This window comes from Podarcis liolepis (assembly GCF_965112155.1).
Source record: "Podarcis liolepis genome assembly, chromosome: 5".
NCBI lineage: Eukaryota > Metazoa > Chordata > Lepidosauria > Squamata > Lacertidae > Podarcis > Podarcis liolepis.
The window spans coordinates 48,937,777-48,951,669 of record NC_139556.1 but is presented as its reverse complement, the minus strand read 5'-3'; the positions used below and the strand labels follow the sequence as shown (position 1 = coordinate 48,951,669).

At 38.9% G+C, this 13,893-nt stretch overlaps 1 protein-coding gene across 11 annotated transcripts in view; it reads left to right on the top strand.

The window, feature by feature from the left end:
• The window catches only part of PLEKHA1 (pleckstrin homology domain containing A1), a 37,032-nt gene that overhangs the window by 17,588 nt on the left and 5,551 nt on the right, over window positions 1-13,893 (top strand). For 4 of the 11 annotated variants that reach the window (XM_083506217.1, XM_083506216.1, XM_083506218.1 and 1 more), the window contains exons 6-12: window positions 247-378; window positions 1,771-1,911; window positions 3,873-3,941; window positions 7,531-7,595; window positions 9,207-9,270; window positions 11,355-11,444; window positions 12,551-12,621. In XM_083506217.1, coding sequence (XP_083362343.1) covers window positions 247-378; window positions 1,771-1,911; window positions 3,873-3,941; window positions 7,531-7,595; window positions 9,207-9,270; window positions 11,355-11,444; window positions 12,551-12,621 — 632 coding nt within the window. Of the gene's footprint in view, window positions 1-246; window positions 379-1,770; window positions 1,912-3,872; window positions 3,942-7,530; window positions 7,596-9,206; window positions 9,271-11,354; window positions 11,445-12,516; window positions 12,622-13,893 lie in introns of all 11 variants that reach the window. The other 7 variants (XM_083506213.1, XM_083506210.1, XM_083506214.1 and 4 more) reach the window with 3 other exon arrangements.

Here is a 13,893-nt window from a genome sequence, read left to right as displayed (position 1 = left end):
ATTTATCTATTTTTCCTGTATGGAGTAGATGAATATTTCGTATTGTTTTTAGACGATTTTTTTTATGAACACTTTCTAGTATCTTATGTTGATATTGTTTAATTGAATAGCTTACACATCTTGCATTATTGTAACTTGTTTTTGAATGCCTCTGGGATGTTTGAAGTGATATATAACTATATATAATTATACTAAGTTAGAATGGTTTTTGCTTACTCCCCTGTTTATAATGCTTATTATTTTCAGGTACCAAAGCAAACTGATTCACAGTCTCACACTGATAATTCAACACGTCACACTGAAAATGTGGGGTTAAAGAAGCAGATGTCTTACAGGACAGAGATTGTTGGTGGTGTTCCTATAATAACCCCTACTCAGGTAGCAGTGTGCCCTTTTATAGCAACTTTCCTAATTATCAGAAGTATTTGGTTATTGGCCATCTATTCCTCCAGTTGAGTGATTGCTTGGAGCTTGGGATTTCTATTGCCCCCAAACGTTGCCTCTTCTATTGTGATAAATGCGTACATTGCTGTGCATGCATAGACATGCTTTTTGTATTGAAATGAGAAGGCTAGTCTCATTGTACAGTTGTACCTTGGATGTTGAACGGAATCCGTTCTGGAAGTCCATTTGACTTCCAAAACATTCGAAAACCAAAGTGCGGCTTCTGATTGGCTATAGGAAGCTCCTGCAGCCAATTGGAAGCTACCAAAGCCCAGTCAGATGTTCGGCTTCCGAAAGAACATTCAAAACTGGAACACTCACTTCTGGATTTCGATCGTTTGGGAGCCGATTTGTTTGGGAGCCAAGGCATTCGAGATCCAAGGTATGACTGTATATGTATTCAGGGTGTATATGGGACTACTTAACTTAGAATCAAAATATTATTTTCAGTTTTATTTTGCTTAAAACTATGTTTAAATGTAGGTATGTGCATGTATGTACGTATATGTTTGTGTGATAATGTATACATTGTATTTATATATAATAACACACCTATATGAAAATGCTTTTTGAGGTGGAGGGAAACCTGTTTTTACAAACTCCTTGTTGCAGAATGAGTTGCTACTATTTGCAGTTGTTGGGTATTTAGTTCTAAGCTAGGATTGAGTCTGGTTTTGTGGATGGTAGATTTGCAAGATGCTTGGGCCTGGTAGTGAATCAACACTAGCAGTAATAAAACCTGGTAACCAAGTGATTCTAGACATTATACTTGTTAATGCTAATTCTGAGATAGAATATAACATGAGAAGCAGTTCTAAGAGGGGCAGCTTCATTATGCATATAATTGCAGATCCTTACATGTTGCCTCCAGTAAAGGGAGAAAGCTGATAGAATCAGGAATGTTCCTTGCACAGCATAATCAATATGAAACTTTGATTTAGTAAACTTTGTACTGGCCTGGCTCTTGAAAAATATAGGGAACACCCCCCAAAAAACCACCTTTGTTTTTATAGATAGTTGGAAATAGTTGACAGATTTGGGAGGTGGGGCTATTACCAAATTTGTAGAAGAAGCTTACTGGTTTATATATATTATTTATCCTGAATGTTTGATGAGCTACATGCCAAACCTGAGGTGACGTAGAGACACAAGTATATAAAGGCCCTGATAAATTGAAAATATGTATTTAGTGGTGCACCAAATTCAAAACTTGAATTTATGTAATAAAAGGGAATTTATAATCTGGAATGATGTTAGGGGAAAGTAGTGGAGGGGTTGATGATGAATTTTAGACTTTACCATTAAGTAGTCTTGTTTTATTTCTAGAAAGAAGAGGTAAATGAATGTGGTGAAGGTGATAAAAACTACTTGAAAAGGTCCCAAAGCCACCTTCCTTATTTTTCTGCTAAGCACCCCCCAGATAATGCTGTGATTAAAGCTGGCTACTGTGTTAAACAAGGAGCAGTGGTAAGTGACTAAGATGCATTTCTGATGTTAATGACTCATTGTTCTATATGATGCTAAAGCAAGAGAGTTTTTTTGCCAATGGAATGAATCTGGTTAAAATTATTTGGGAAAGAGGGGAAACTCCAGGGCTCTTTGGTAACTTCCAGACCCTGACATTTAGGAGCATCCCAGGTGGGGCACCTCTGGCCTTTGGGCCATATTTGGACCCACGTGGGTTCTGGTTTGGCCCTTAAAGCCATTTCCCTCAAACCATGGCCTTCTGTCCTATTCCTGATGTCACATGTGATGTCAGGTGAGGAGCAGGTGGAGATGGTGGCTGCCAGTGTACAAGTGAGAGCCTTAAAGTGTGCTCACAATTAAGTAATGACAAAGAAGGCTTTCTATCACCACCAGCCAGTTGAGAGGGAGGGCAAGACAGCAGGGATTGGCTGCGTACAGCTAATCTTAGTAGGAAGAAAACCTTGAAGTTGGCATCGAGCAGGGCTCTTTGTAAGCCCCTTTCTCCTTGCAAAGAACCCTGCTCAGCACTTTGAAGCACCAACGACCAACTGATAAGTACAGTGGTATCTTAGAACTCGAACATAATCCATTCCGGAAGACCGTTCAACTTCCAAAATATTTGAGTTCCGAGGCATGGCTTTCGATTGGCTGACAGCTAGGTTTCTGCACAGGGGAAGCCACTTCGGAAGTTCATGTTCCAAGGAGCGTTCGAAAACAGGAGCACTTCTGGGTTTTCGGCATTCTGGAGACGAAACATTTGAGAACAGAGCTGTTTGAGGTACCACTGTACTTCAAAGCACCCTGCAGGGCTTGAGAACAGAGCTGTTTGAGGTACCACTATACTTCAAAGCACCCTGCAGGGCACTTTTCATACCCTTTGTGGCAGTCCCAGTTATTGTGTGGACATCAGAGTGCATCATCGCCGGATGCCATGTGATGTAACAGATAGCTGATCCACTCACTTGTCAGATTTTGCCTGCAAGCAGTCAGGGGGATAGAGATCTGGTCCACTGGCCAGATTCAATTCCCCACCACTGCAGTAGCATGTGATTTAGTAATGATTTTTAAAGAGAAGTTAACTTAACTGAATGATTTTGTTTGCACTTTAAGAAAAAGGTTTTTGTTTACAGGCTCAGAATCCCATTAGAGGGAAACTGTTTTATGTAATTAATTATTAAATAAAGCCTGGCTGCATTAGCTCAGACACAAGATCAGAAGAATGTTAATAAAAGTATGGCCCCACTCTATCTACTTAAAATTTCCTCTGTATTTTAAGCCTTTAGTATACATCAGACTCACCATGTTAGACCATCCACTACCGATACAGCACTATAGCAACACTGAGGCAAAAAAAAGAAAGAAAGAAAGCAGCAGGGGCCAGTTTACATCATGATCTGGTGTATATGAGATGGAGCAGCCATAGTATGGAAACAGTATCAAGCTGCCTCAACAATACAATTAGAAGCAGCCTTGACTTTGACTATTGTTTGGAATTGACCCATTGGTAAAAGATTGCTGGAAGTAACATCAGCTGGAGTAGATGGGCAGCTGCAGTTTGGCTCTGTCATCTTGCTTGGAGTAACCAGAAAGAGAAATCAAAACCTTTCCCAACTTAGAGGGCAACCTGTGATTTGCTGGCTCTTGTTAAAAAAGTTGATTATTTGATAGCTATCAATTGCTCCATTTGTAACTGCCTCTTTTGGGGAAAAGGAGAATTGAAAATACTTTCAGTCACCTCTGGACATGGTGGAAAGACTCACTTTCAGTTGCCTCAAGTTCTAGTTGTATTTTCCTCCCCTATTCAGAACCATTCTCAGCAAATGAAAACAGAGACAACTCTTCCCCAAATGTTACAAGCTATGCTAAAAAATATGGCCTGGATATTAAGACTCCCATGAATAAACTGTTTGATGGTCCCTAGACTGGAATTATGTTTATGTTTATTTTTTTACCTTACATAGATGAAGAACTGGAAAAGAAGGTATTTCCAGCTAGATGAAAACACGATAGGATACTTTAAATCTGAACTGGTAGGTGTCCAATTGTGTGTGTCAGATTAACTTTTGAAAACATGTTTTGTACACGCATGATAATGCATAATTGTTGTGCTTCAATTTTCTGATGGAAATGTGACTTGGACGTAATTCCTCTTATATATATTTTTGTAAGTTGACAGAACCTGTATGGATATTGTTTGTAGTTGGATCATGCTATAATGCTGAGTGCTGAAAATCTGAGAGTGGAATTAATAATTAGTCCATCCCTTTCCCATCCTTTGACCGTTATTGGCCCTTATCCTCTGAATGATTTGTGCCTCTCATATATAATAGTTGTACATCTCTAAGCAAAGCAATAACCTCTTTCCATTTTCTCCTGTTGCTATGCATACTTTCTCCATTCCAAGTTAAGAATTAAAGTTTTGATTTAAGATGCATCCTTCTTATACATGTAGGCTGGTATGCTTGTAACAGCAGTTTCCCAATGATGCATTATCAACTTTTAAAAAGATTGTTGAGGGAAGTTTAAAAAGCTACTTGAAGCATCACATTGGGCAGCACTTGAATCTGGCATTAGAAAGACACCTCTCCATCCCTTCTCAGGACTGGCTCGTGGTTCTAAGATCAATAACCATCTCCCAGTGTTGCCTTCCAGAAAAGCAATTCTATCAACTTAAGAGCTTTCTGTCTTTTGCAGTTATCAGTTGATTAACCCAAAGCTAACTTCTAAATTCAGTAATCTTATTTCATCATGGATCACTGGCTTTTACAACAAGTCAATTTCTCGAGAGTGGGGAAACAAGCACCACTGGTTATCTGCTGTGTTGAAGGTGAATTCACTTCCATATCTATAGGCTACTGATGGTAGAAACTATGTGGCTAGCCAATCAGTTGTCTAAAGAAGTTCATAATTTTCAAGTCGAACAATATTTTTGATAACTATTAAGAAGATATTGTGGGTGCTTCACAGCTTTAGTTTTATGATGAAAGCTATCTTCCATTAAAATAGTAATTGTTAAGTGAAATACAAACTATGTTGCGTTTATTTCTTAAGAGCATGGGAGGAAAGAAAATTGAGTTGCTTAGCTCAAGTAAGATTCCATCTACAGCAATGCATGCTCTTGAAGAGAATGAAATGTGATACAAAAATGTTTGGTCTTAATTCTTGCTGTATATGTCACTTTAATTAATCTGATCCTTAAAATTCCTAGCAGTCATTAATATTTGATAGTGCAAAGAAGCTTCTTTGGTGTTGTATGTGGAGAAGGTGTGAAATGTTACTTTACTGTATTAACTTTATATGAGGCTTTTCCTCCAAATAAGTATGCTTTTTGCTTTCCTTTCAATAACCACATGATGGCGCATGAAAAAAGGCAGATGAAGGATGTCAAATTGTATGGTTTCAGAAAAAGAAAGCAATGTAATTCATCATATTACTCAAACTGCAAGCAAGCAAGCAATGTAAACCTTTGAACATTTTACCTATTCATTTACTGAACTCCTTCTGTAATTTTAGAAGTTTCCCCTAAATTGTATTCACATATAGTGTGCTACTGATGATGTTAAGCTGCTCAGTGGTATCAGAAAGTTCATAATCTTTACAACTGATTCAGAAGTCATTACTAATTATTTTTAAATTAAATATGAACATGTCAACTTAGTGATATTGCTGTACTGTGCTGTCCACTATAAATAACCTAATCAGCATGCATTTAAAATGTATAAATGTAAAGATTGTTTGCTAGCAATCTTCCTGACCTTTGTTATCAACGTGGTTATAAAGTTAACATGCATCAACTTGAAATTGATATAGTCCCTAGGATAACATACTTAATTCTTCACATACTGAAGAGAAAGCGGGTTCCTTACTGCATGATAAAATATCTGTGTACAAATCTCATATCAAATGCTGGGCTCTGCTATCAAATTTCTTGTGTGAGCAAACAGAACTGTGTTCTTTCCCATATATTTTTACTCCCCTTCTTGCTTTGGTTAATGATTTTTTGTAGTCATGTTAAAAAAGAAATTAAATCACCATAAAGGCTTGATTTTATATCATTAATTTAAATAGGTTTTCCGCTTAATTCAGAGTACTCAACATGGTGCCCTCCAGATATTTATTTAGAAATAAATAAATAAATAATCCAAACAGTATGCATAAAACAATATAAAGCAATTATCAGTAATATACAGATAAAACCAGCAAAACTTTAAAAGCAAATACTGAATTTTATATCTAGATAGACTTGGGTTTTTTAAAAATGTTTTGAGCAGGTGACTAAAATAATGAGGATGCCTGCTTAAGGAGGGAGTTCTAAAGTTGAGAGACAATGAGAGAGACAGAGACTCCTAACAGATGCAGAACCTGTACGGCACTTGTAAAAGCGGAAACTCTGCAGATTAAAGCGTTTGAGTACGGTAGGCACATTTTTCTACTAAACTGCTTCCAAGCTGTTTAGGGCTTTATGTACTAACAGCTAAAACTTGTCAGGATTCAAGCTCATATTATTTTCTCTCATCTAGCCCACCATGACATTCCGGCACTGCTCCATGGCCTGTGTGACTTCTCCTGACTTAGTTGTTTTGGAGAAATATAGCTGAGAGTAATCAATATACTGATGGCACTGTACCTTAAATCTCCTAACATTTTGAAGTCCTGACAAAGCGCCATGTTGCCTAACCAGGTTGTGGTGTTTGGTGATAGGTGGGCAGCCTCACCCACTTCAGATCTTGCCCTACAGGGGAGATGGGGAGATAAGGATCTGGCCTGCTGATTGAAACCACTTCCCCATCCCTGACCTCCATAACCCTTACCATTCAAGAATGTCTGCAGTTATCTCTCCACTACCTCCCCCACAAAGGTGGTTTTTTTGTGATGGGCCAGTGTTTGCTTCAGACAAACAGCTCCAGGACAGTCTTTAGTTTAGGAGTGGCCAATATCACTGTCACTTTCAGAGACTTGTTGGACTGTAACTTCACTCATCCCCAGCCACTGTGACCAGTGGTCAGGGTTGATGGGAGTTGAAGTTCAGTAATATCTGGAGAGCACCACACTGCCTATGCAGCTCAAATTAATTTATTTTCAAAACAGATGCAACTTGGCCAACTTCATAATGATTAGTTCTAAGGATATTTGGTTTATTTTTCAAAGCTTTGTATTGTTTCCTTATTTATTACAACACCATGCCTCCCAAAGGAGCCAGAGCAGGAAGCAATGCAATTGAAACAACTAATTGATTGCTATTACAGTTAAAGATACCTAGTTAATACTACATTCACTGAATGTAGTTGCTGGCAACGTGTCACTAAATTAAACTCAATTTTGCTTGCTCTTGCTGTGTAATGCTTAATATAAATGTAATGCATTTATATTAAGTGATTAGATTGATTTTGGGCCACATCTTTCTATCTGAAATCAACATGGAAATAAACTATCTGGATCACTGAGTTCCTTAACTGGTCAGCAATTTGAAATCAATTTGCTAATCATTTGATTTTGTAAATAAGTCATCTATTTGACATCTGGGATATAAAACTTGCATTTTGGCACCTCCTTTGGGATGTCTTAAGTCCTTGTTTCTTATGTGCTAAAAAAAAATTGATGTACTATCTGTTTTTTCAGGATAAGGAGCCCCTTCGGATTATACCACTGAAAGAGGTTCATAAGGTCCAGGAATGTAAACAAAGGTGAAAATCCGGAGGTTAAACTAAAAAGTTGATGATCTCCTTCAGTTAGAAAAAGAAAGCCTGCCTGCACATCATTTTCCATTATGTCTTAATAAACTCCTCCACTTTCCATTATACTAAAATCACCCTATGTGGCATGCTTTTAGACAGATGTAGTGAGATCTTAAATAGCTGTATTAAACTGAGTTGCTGGTATATCATGTTAGAAGATGTGGGTCTCTGAACGAAAGGAGGAATATAAATAGCAGGGGGTGCAATATCCCAATGTGTTAAAAAGTTTTTGGTGAGATAGTTGGTTTTATATGTTTTAGATATTATTTTATTTTTAACTGTATTCTTTTACCACTTCATTGTTGGCCACAGTGGACTCCTGTGGGATGAGGGGAAGAATAGAAATTTAATAAAAAGTAATATAACAGGAACGCGGGTGGCGCTGTGGGTAAAACCTCAGCGCCTAGGACTTGCCGATCACATGGTCGGTGGTTCAAATCCCCGCGGCGGGGTGTGCTCCCGTCGTTCGGTCCCAGCGCCTGCCAACCTAGCAGTTCGAAAGCACCCCCGGGTGCAAGTAGATAAATAGGGACCGCTTACCAGCGGGAAGGTAAACGGCGTTTCCGTGTGCTGCGCTGGCTCGCCAGATGCAGCTTGTCACGCTGGCCACGTGACCCGGAAGTGTCTGCAGACAGTGCTGGCTCCCGGCCTCTAGAGTGAGATGAGCGCACAACCCTAGAGTCTGTCAAGACTGGCCCGTACGGGCAGGGGTACCTTTACCTTTATCTTTACTAATATAACAGGAAATACTCCTTTACTTGAGGATTCTAGTCCTTTGCAAATGAAGAAGCAAAATACCAGTTTAAAGACTGGTGGTTTTGTGTTTGTATCTGTGCTAGTCACAAATACAAAAGATGAAACTGCGGTTGCTGTGTGTGATTCTATAAAGTGGTTTCCATTATGGTATTGTAAGAAAAAAGTTTTCTAAATAATGTTGTCTTTTTGTCATGCTAAATTTGTGAAAGCTTGGGGTCCTGGCTCAAGTGTGGCCCCCTTTGTGCCTGGGAGGGGGAAGGCAGCAGAAGAATCTGATAGCATGCATCACTTCACTGGTGTATCATTTTGCTGTTGATGTTTGTCCTTTCCTGGGCAACTGGCTATACTGAGAAGCTGCCACTGGTGTGAAGCTTCATGTCTTCTAGTGCAGTTACACATTAGAGGTCTGTGCCTGACCTGGACAGCAGCCAGTCAGGTAATGATTTCTCCACTTGAAGAATGTAGCCTTGTTCTCTTTTGTGTAAAATTGGGGTGGGAGGAGAGGGGGAAATCTAGTGTCTCAGCAGTATAGTGTAACTACTTTGAGCTGCTAGAGCAAGAAGGTTGAGTGAGTAGGCACAGAATCTTGGTAGCATCTTACTAATATAATGTGTGTGTGTGTGTGTGTGTGTGTGTGTGTGTGTGTGTACGCATGCACACACTCCCCAACAAATGGTGATATAATTTAAATTATTTTCAAAGGTAACTCCCTTATTTATGTGTGTTGTGTTGCTTGGAAATACAAATGTGCATGTCAGACAATGGTAAAAATGTTTAAAGACCACAAACATATTTTTTCCCCAGTGATATAATGATGAGAGACAATCTATTTGAAATTGTAACAACTTCTCGAACATTTTATGTACAGGTAAGTCTATGGGAAACCACTTTTCTGTAAGAAAATGAATTTATTGCATTTAGAAAGGTCAAATACATAATCCTTTGCTTAGTGCCTGACAGTATACATACAGCCTTGCAGTTAAATAGTGTATAATTGTTTAGAATGGAGTATACTAACAGACATGCCTGTCATGTAAACAATGCTAATGACCAACGGTACCTGTCCACTAGCAGAACTAACAGTAGTATTGAAGGAGTGGATTCCCCCTTCTCCCTCAAGCCTTCCCCTCTTCCTGTGGGCCCAAAATCTGCTCTGAAGGGTTGAAGGGTTATTTGCATCAGATTAGTGGGGGTATGGAGGGCTACAGGGAGAAGAGAGGGAGAGAAAGTCTTGTTGAAAGAACAGAAGTCTGCTGGCATAAGATTGAAACTTGGCCAGGGAGCTGAAGGCAATTCTCCAGCCAGTCCTTCTACCCAAATTATTACAGCCACCTAAACGATCCAACCAAATGCTTGCTTCACTTGTTTTTAAAGTCGTCTTCTAGGGAATCTTTCCCAATGCTCTACTGCCATTAGGCTGCCATCTTGTGAACACTTGTTTTGGGGTGGGATTTGAGTAAACATGCATAGGATTGCACCATTAAAAAGGTTAATGCTCTGAGGGATTGAGAAAGCAGAAATTCATTGTGAGAACAGATAAAGTCTAACTCAGATGCCAAGCCAATACTTTTGGCTCCAGTATTTATTTCTCCTCAACTCCTCTTTTCTTCAATTATATTGCTCTTCCTCTAGTTGTTTCCTTAGGTACTTCCTTCTCAGCTTTGTCCCACTTTCTTAGCCATCCTGCCTCTTGACTGATCCCTTGTACTCACCTCTCCCAGAGCACAGAGCACCTCTTGATCTTAAACACTGTGAAGTTCATTTATTACTTGTGTTCATTGTTTCTCCATCTTTTCCTCCAAGCATCATTCTCACCTTTACTTCTAGATTCTTTTATGTCATTCCATGTCTAATCTTGGGACGCGTGTGGCGCTGTGGGTAAAAGCCTCAGTGCCTAGGGCTTGCCGATCGAAAGGTCGGTGGTTCAAATCCCCGCGGCGGGGTGCGCTCCCGTTGTTCAGTCCCAGTGCCTGCCAACCTAGCAGTTCGAAAGCACCCCCGGGTGCAAGTAGATAAATAGGGACAGCTTACTAGCGGGAAGGTAAACGGTGTTTCTGTGTGCGGCTCTGGCTCACCAGAGCAGCGATGTCACGCTGGCCACGTGACCTGGAGGTGTCTCCGGACAGCGCTGGCCCCTGGCCTCTTGAGTGAGATGGGTGCACAACCCTAGAGTCTGTCAAGACTGGCCCGTACGGGCAGGGGTACCTTTACCTATGTCTAATCTACACCATTTTTTGTCCTCTTTACTCTGGGCTCTCTGATCCTTAGATTTGTTATAGCTTGATAGCCCCCTGCCCCAGATTTTAATTCCAGGCTCACTGACAAGTATCACTTCCCTCACAGAAAATGGATCTGAAATGCTAGGTAGGGGTGGAGCAGTTGCAGGTCACCACACCAGCTGTTCTGATCTGTGAGCATTTCAAGTTACAACACCAGACCTGCCAATCAGAGATACTACCTGACCTATTCCTTGGAAGAGCCTGATTTCCCTTTAGAAAATTTACTTTTGTGTTGCTGGATCGCCAAAGTGATGTGATACCACTCTCTATGTATATTTGGCCTAAATTTCTAACTGTAGTGCATCTCTTATTTATTGCAATATTGTTTTCCGTGCATGGTTTACATGTTAGTTACTTTCCCCCCTAGAAGCAATCACAAGTTCCTTGTTCATTATTTATGTAGCAGGTACTAAATTTAGAAGTCACTACAGTACTTCAGTAATTGTTAAGCTTGAGATTAGTGAGTAGTTACACCAGTAATATAAAATAAATCTCTTACCATGCATAAGTATTTAGATATCAGCCTAAGCTTATTAAAGATTTTTTTAAATTGCAATTTTCTTTATTGAGAAACATAGAAAACACTTGTCATATTCTTAGATTACAAGGTTTATGAAGCATATCTGTTTATTGTCACTCACACGATAAGAGTTTTTCTTTCTTTCTTCTTCAGGCAGATAGCCCAGAAGACATGCACAGCTGGATTAAAGCAATTTCTGGTGCAATAGTAGCACAGCGAGGACCTGGAAGATCAGCAGCTTCTGTATGTTTTTAGAAAGCTTTACTGTTTCAGCAGTGATGAATCTTGTACATTTCAATCTCTTTCATTTTCTTGTGCTCTTCTACCCCCTCCTAAGTCTGGAGTAATATATTTGCATGCATTACAGGTTGCATAGAATCCTGCCTTTTTAATTAAGTGCTAATCTTAGCAGTATCCATATGTGTTGTGGGTCCGCACAGTATTATTTTAATGTTCCAACAGTTCAACTGGTGGGTTTGAAAATTATTGTAGTTCTTTATTAATCGGAACTCTGTCAAATTACTTGACAATCTTTACTGAATCTTGTACTTGAGATGCCAAATAAACCCTTGATTTAAAATTACTTTGGTGAACCCTTTTGAAAGCTTTTGGGCTCTCCAGTCTCTTAGCAGTGAGTAATCTAAACTTAATGTAGATTTTCATGGAATGTTTTGATAATTATTGGCCTCATTATTGGTGACTAGCTTGGTTCACAATTCTAACATTACCAAACTGAATCTTAACTATAGTGACAAACTGTAGGACTCTGTAGATAGTGGTGATGTACCTTCCAGCAGATACCAAGTTTAGAGGTACTAGATTTGTCGAGCTGGAAGGAACCACGAGGGCTATCTAGTTCATTCCCCTGCAATACAGGAATCTTTTGTATTCCATGTTTTAATTTATAATGTTCTCGCAATCCATATTCTAGCCATGCTTTGCAATTCAGGTTTTGCAAGATATGGCTTTTATTTCCCATTAATACATCAAAAGTTAGCATTCACACCTCTTTGTAAAATGGAATGACTTCATATGTTAAAAACAATTGATCACTTGTTTCAAGCTTCATTCTTTGGCAAGGAGAAGTATTGTTGTAATTGCAGTGGGTTTTCACTGCATAGTAGAGACTCTGTTTGGGAATCAATGTGTTCTGGGTGAGAGAAGCTGCCAAAAGATTTTTCTATATTTGTGTGTCTCTGTATGTGCAATCTTTGTGGTGGGATAACTCAGCTAGTGACTCTCAGCAGTTCTTTCTTTCTTTCTTTCTTTCTTTCTTTCTTTCTTTCTTCTCTCTCCCTCCTCTCCTCAAGTTTAGGTTACTCTAATCTTAGCTTTGCACTGTGTTCCAGATGCGGCAGGCCAGAAGGCTGTCGAATCCTTGTATACAGAGGTATACATCAAGAACTGGTGAATGCAGCATGTATGTGGGCTCTCATGTAAACTTGCCTTCTTACCAGAGGGCTGAAATTCCAAAATACTTGTTAACACCATGTAAAATGATGAGGTCAATTCCATGGCTTCCTCTATTGATTTATAACCACTGTGAAGTTACTAACTTCTAAAATGCTTCCCATTGGCCATTACGTTTACTATCTCTAAATGCCTCCTAAATAAAATCCATTTTTAAGAATGGCAAAGATTCACACAGTGCTGAAATCTCTGCTCACATGTGCTTGCTTTACTGAGTACAAAAGCTCTAGTAATAAAGATACATATTTAGGAACTAAAGCTGACCTAATTTGCATGAGAGTTCATATTTCCATTTTATCATTTTTGAAAGATAGCTAAGTAAAAGCCACCTCGACCCTCATAGCCAAATATGTGTGTACATTAAGGAAAAAACCCTGCACTGATTTGCATGGCTTATATGATAGATATGCATGGGGTCATTAGCCAAGATGTAGGGGCTGTTACAGTTTGCAACCTGTATGTTAATCAAAATAGTGCAATAAATAAAATCTTTTACATTTTAATCATTAGGCATAACTACATGTGAGTCTTATATCATAGGTGTGAGTTGTATGGATTGTAGTTTTTAAGCTGTTATCCCAGTGCTGGTCCCACTTGAATTCAGATTTTATTTTTTTAAAAGAAATGTTTATGTAGTATTCACTTTAGAAAAGAAGCTTAATGGTAGGTTCTACTTTTGTATTGGAATTTATCACTCCAAGTTGAAGCTTGTATGTTTCATATTCCGTGTCACATAATGTTTCATACTCTGTGTCACAGAATGTTTCATATTCTGTGTCAAAATGATTCCTGTGAATAGTTTGTTATTGGGGTATTTATAATTTCCCCCACTACTCCAAGTATACTGTTTATCATTGTAGAATATTGAGGTGAGCTGCTTCTGATTGTAACAGACAGTAGAAATAGCTATATTTTAGTGTTGCCCCCACCATCCTAAATTATAGATCCATGAACTGTTACTCATGTCTTGAATAATACAGTGAGGAGTGCAAAAAATGAAATCGTACCTCACATACACTTGATAAAGGGATTCTGGAATTATATATAGAACCAGTCCATGCTCACTGGTAGCTTCAACACCAGATTGTATTATTGAGATAATATTCTGAAAGAGCTGTTCCAGAATACTGCAAAAAATAATAATAATAGGGCAATTTTCTGGAACAACAGAATTGAATGGGAGAACAGTGTAGTCATGTGACCTGTCTCCTTTTGTCAGAAA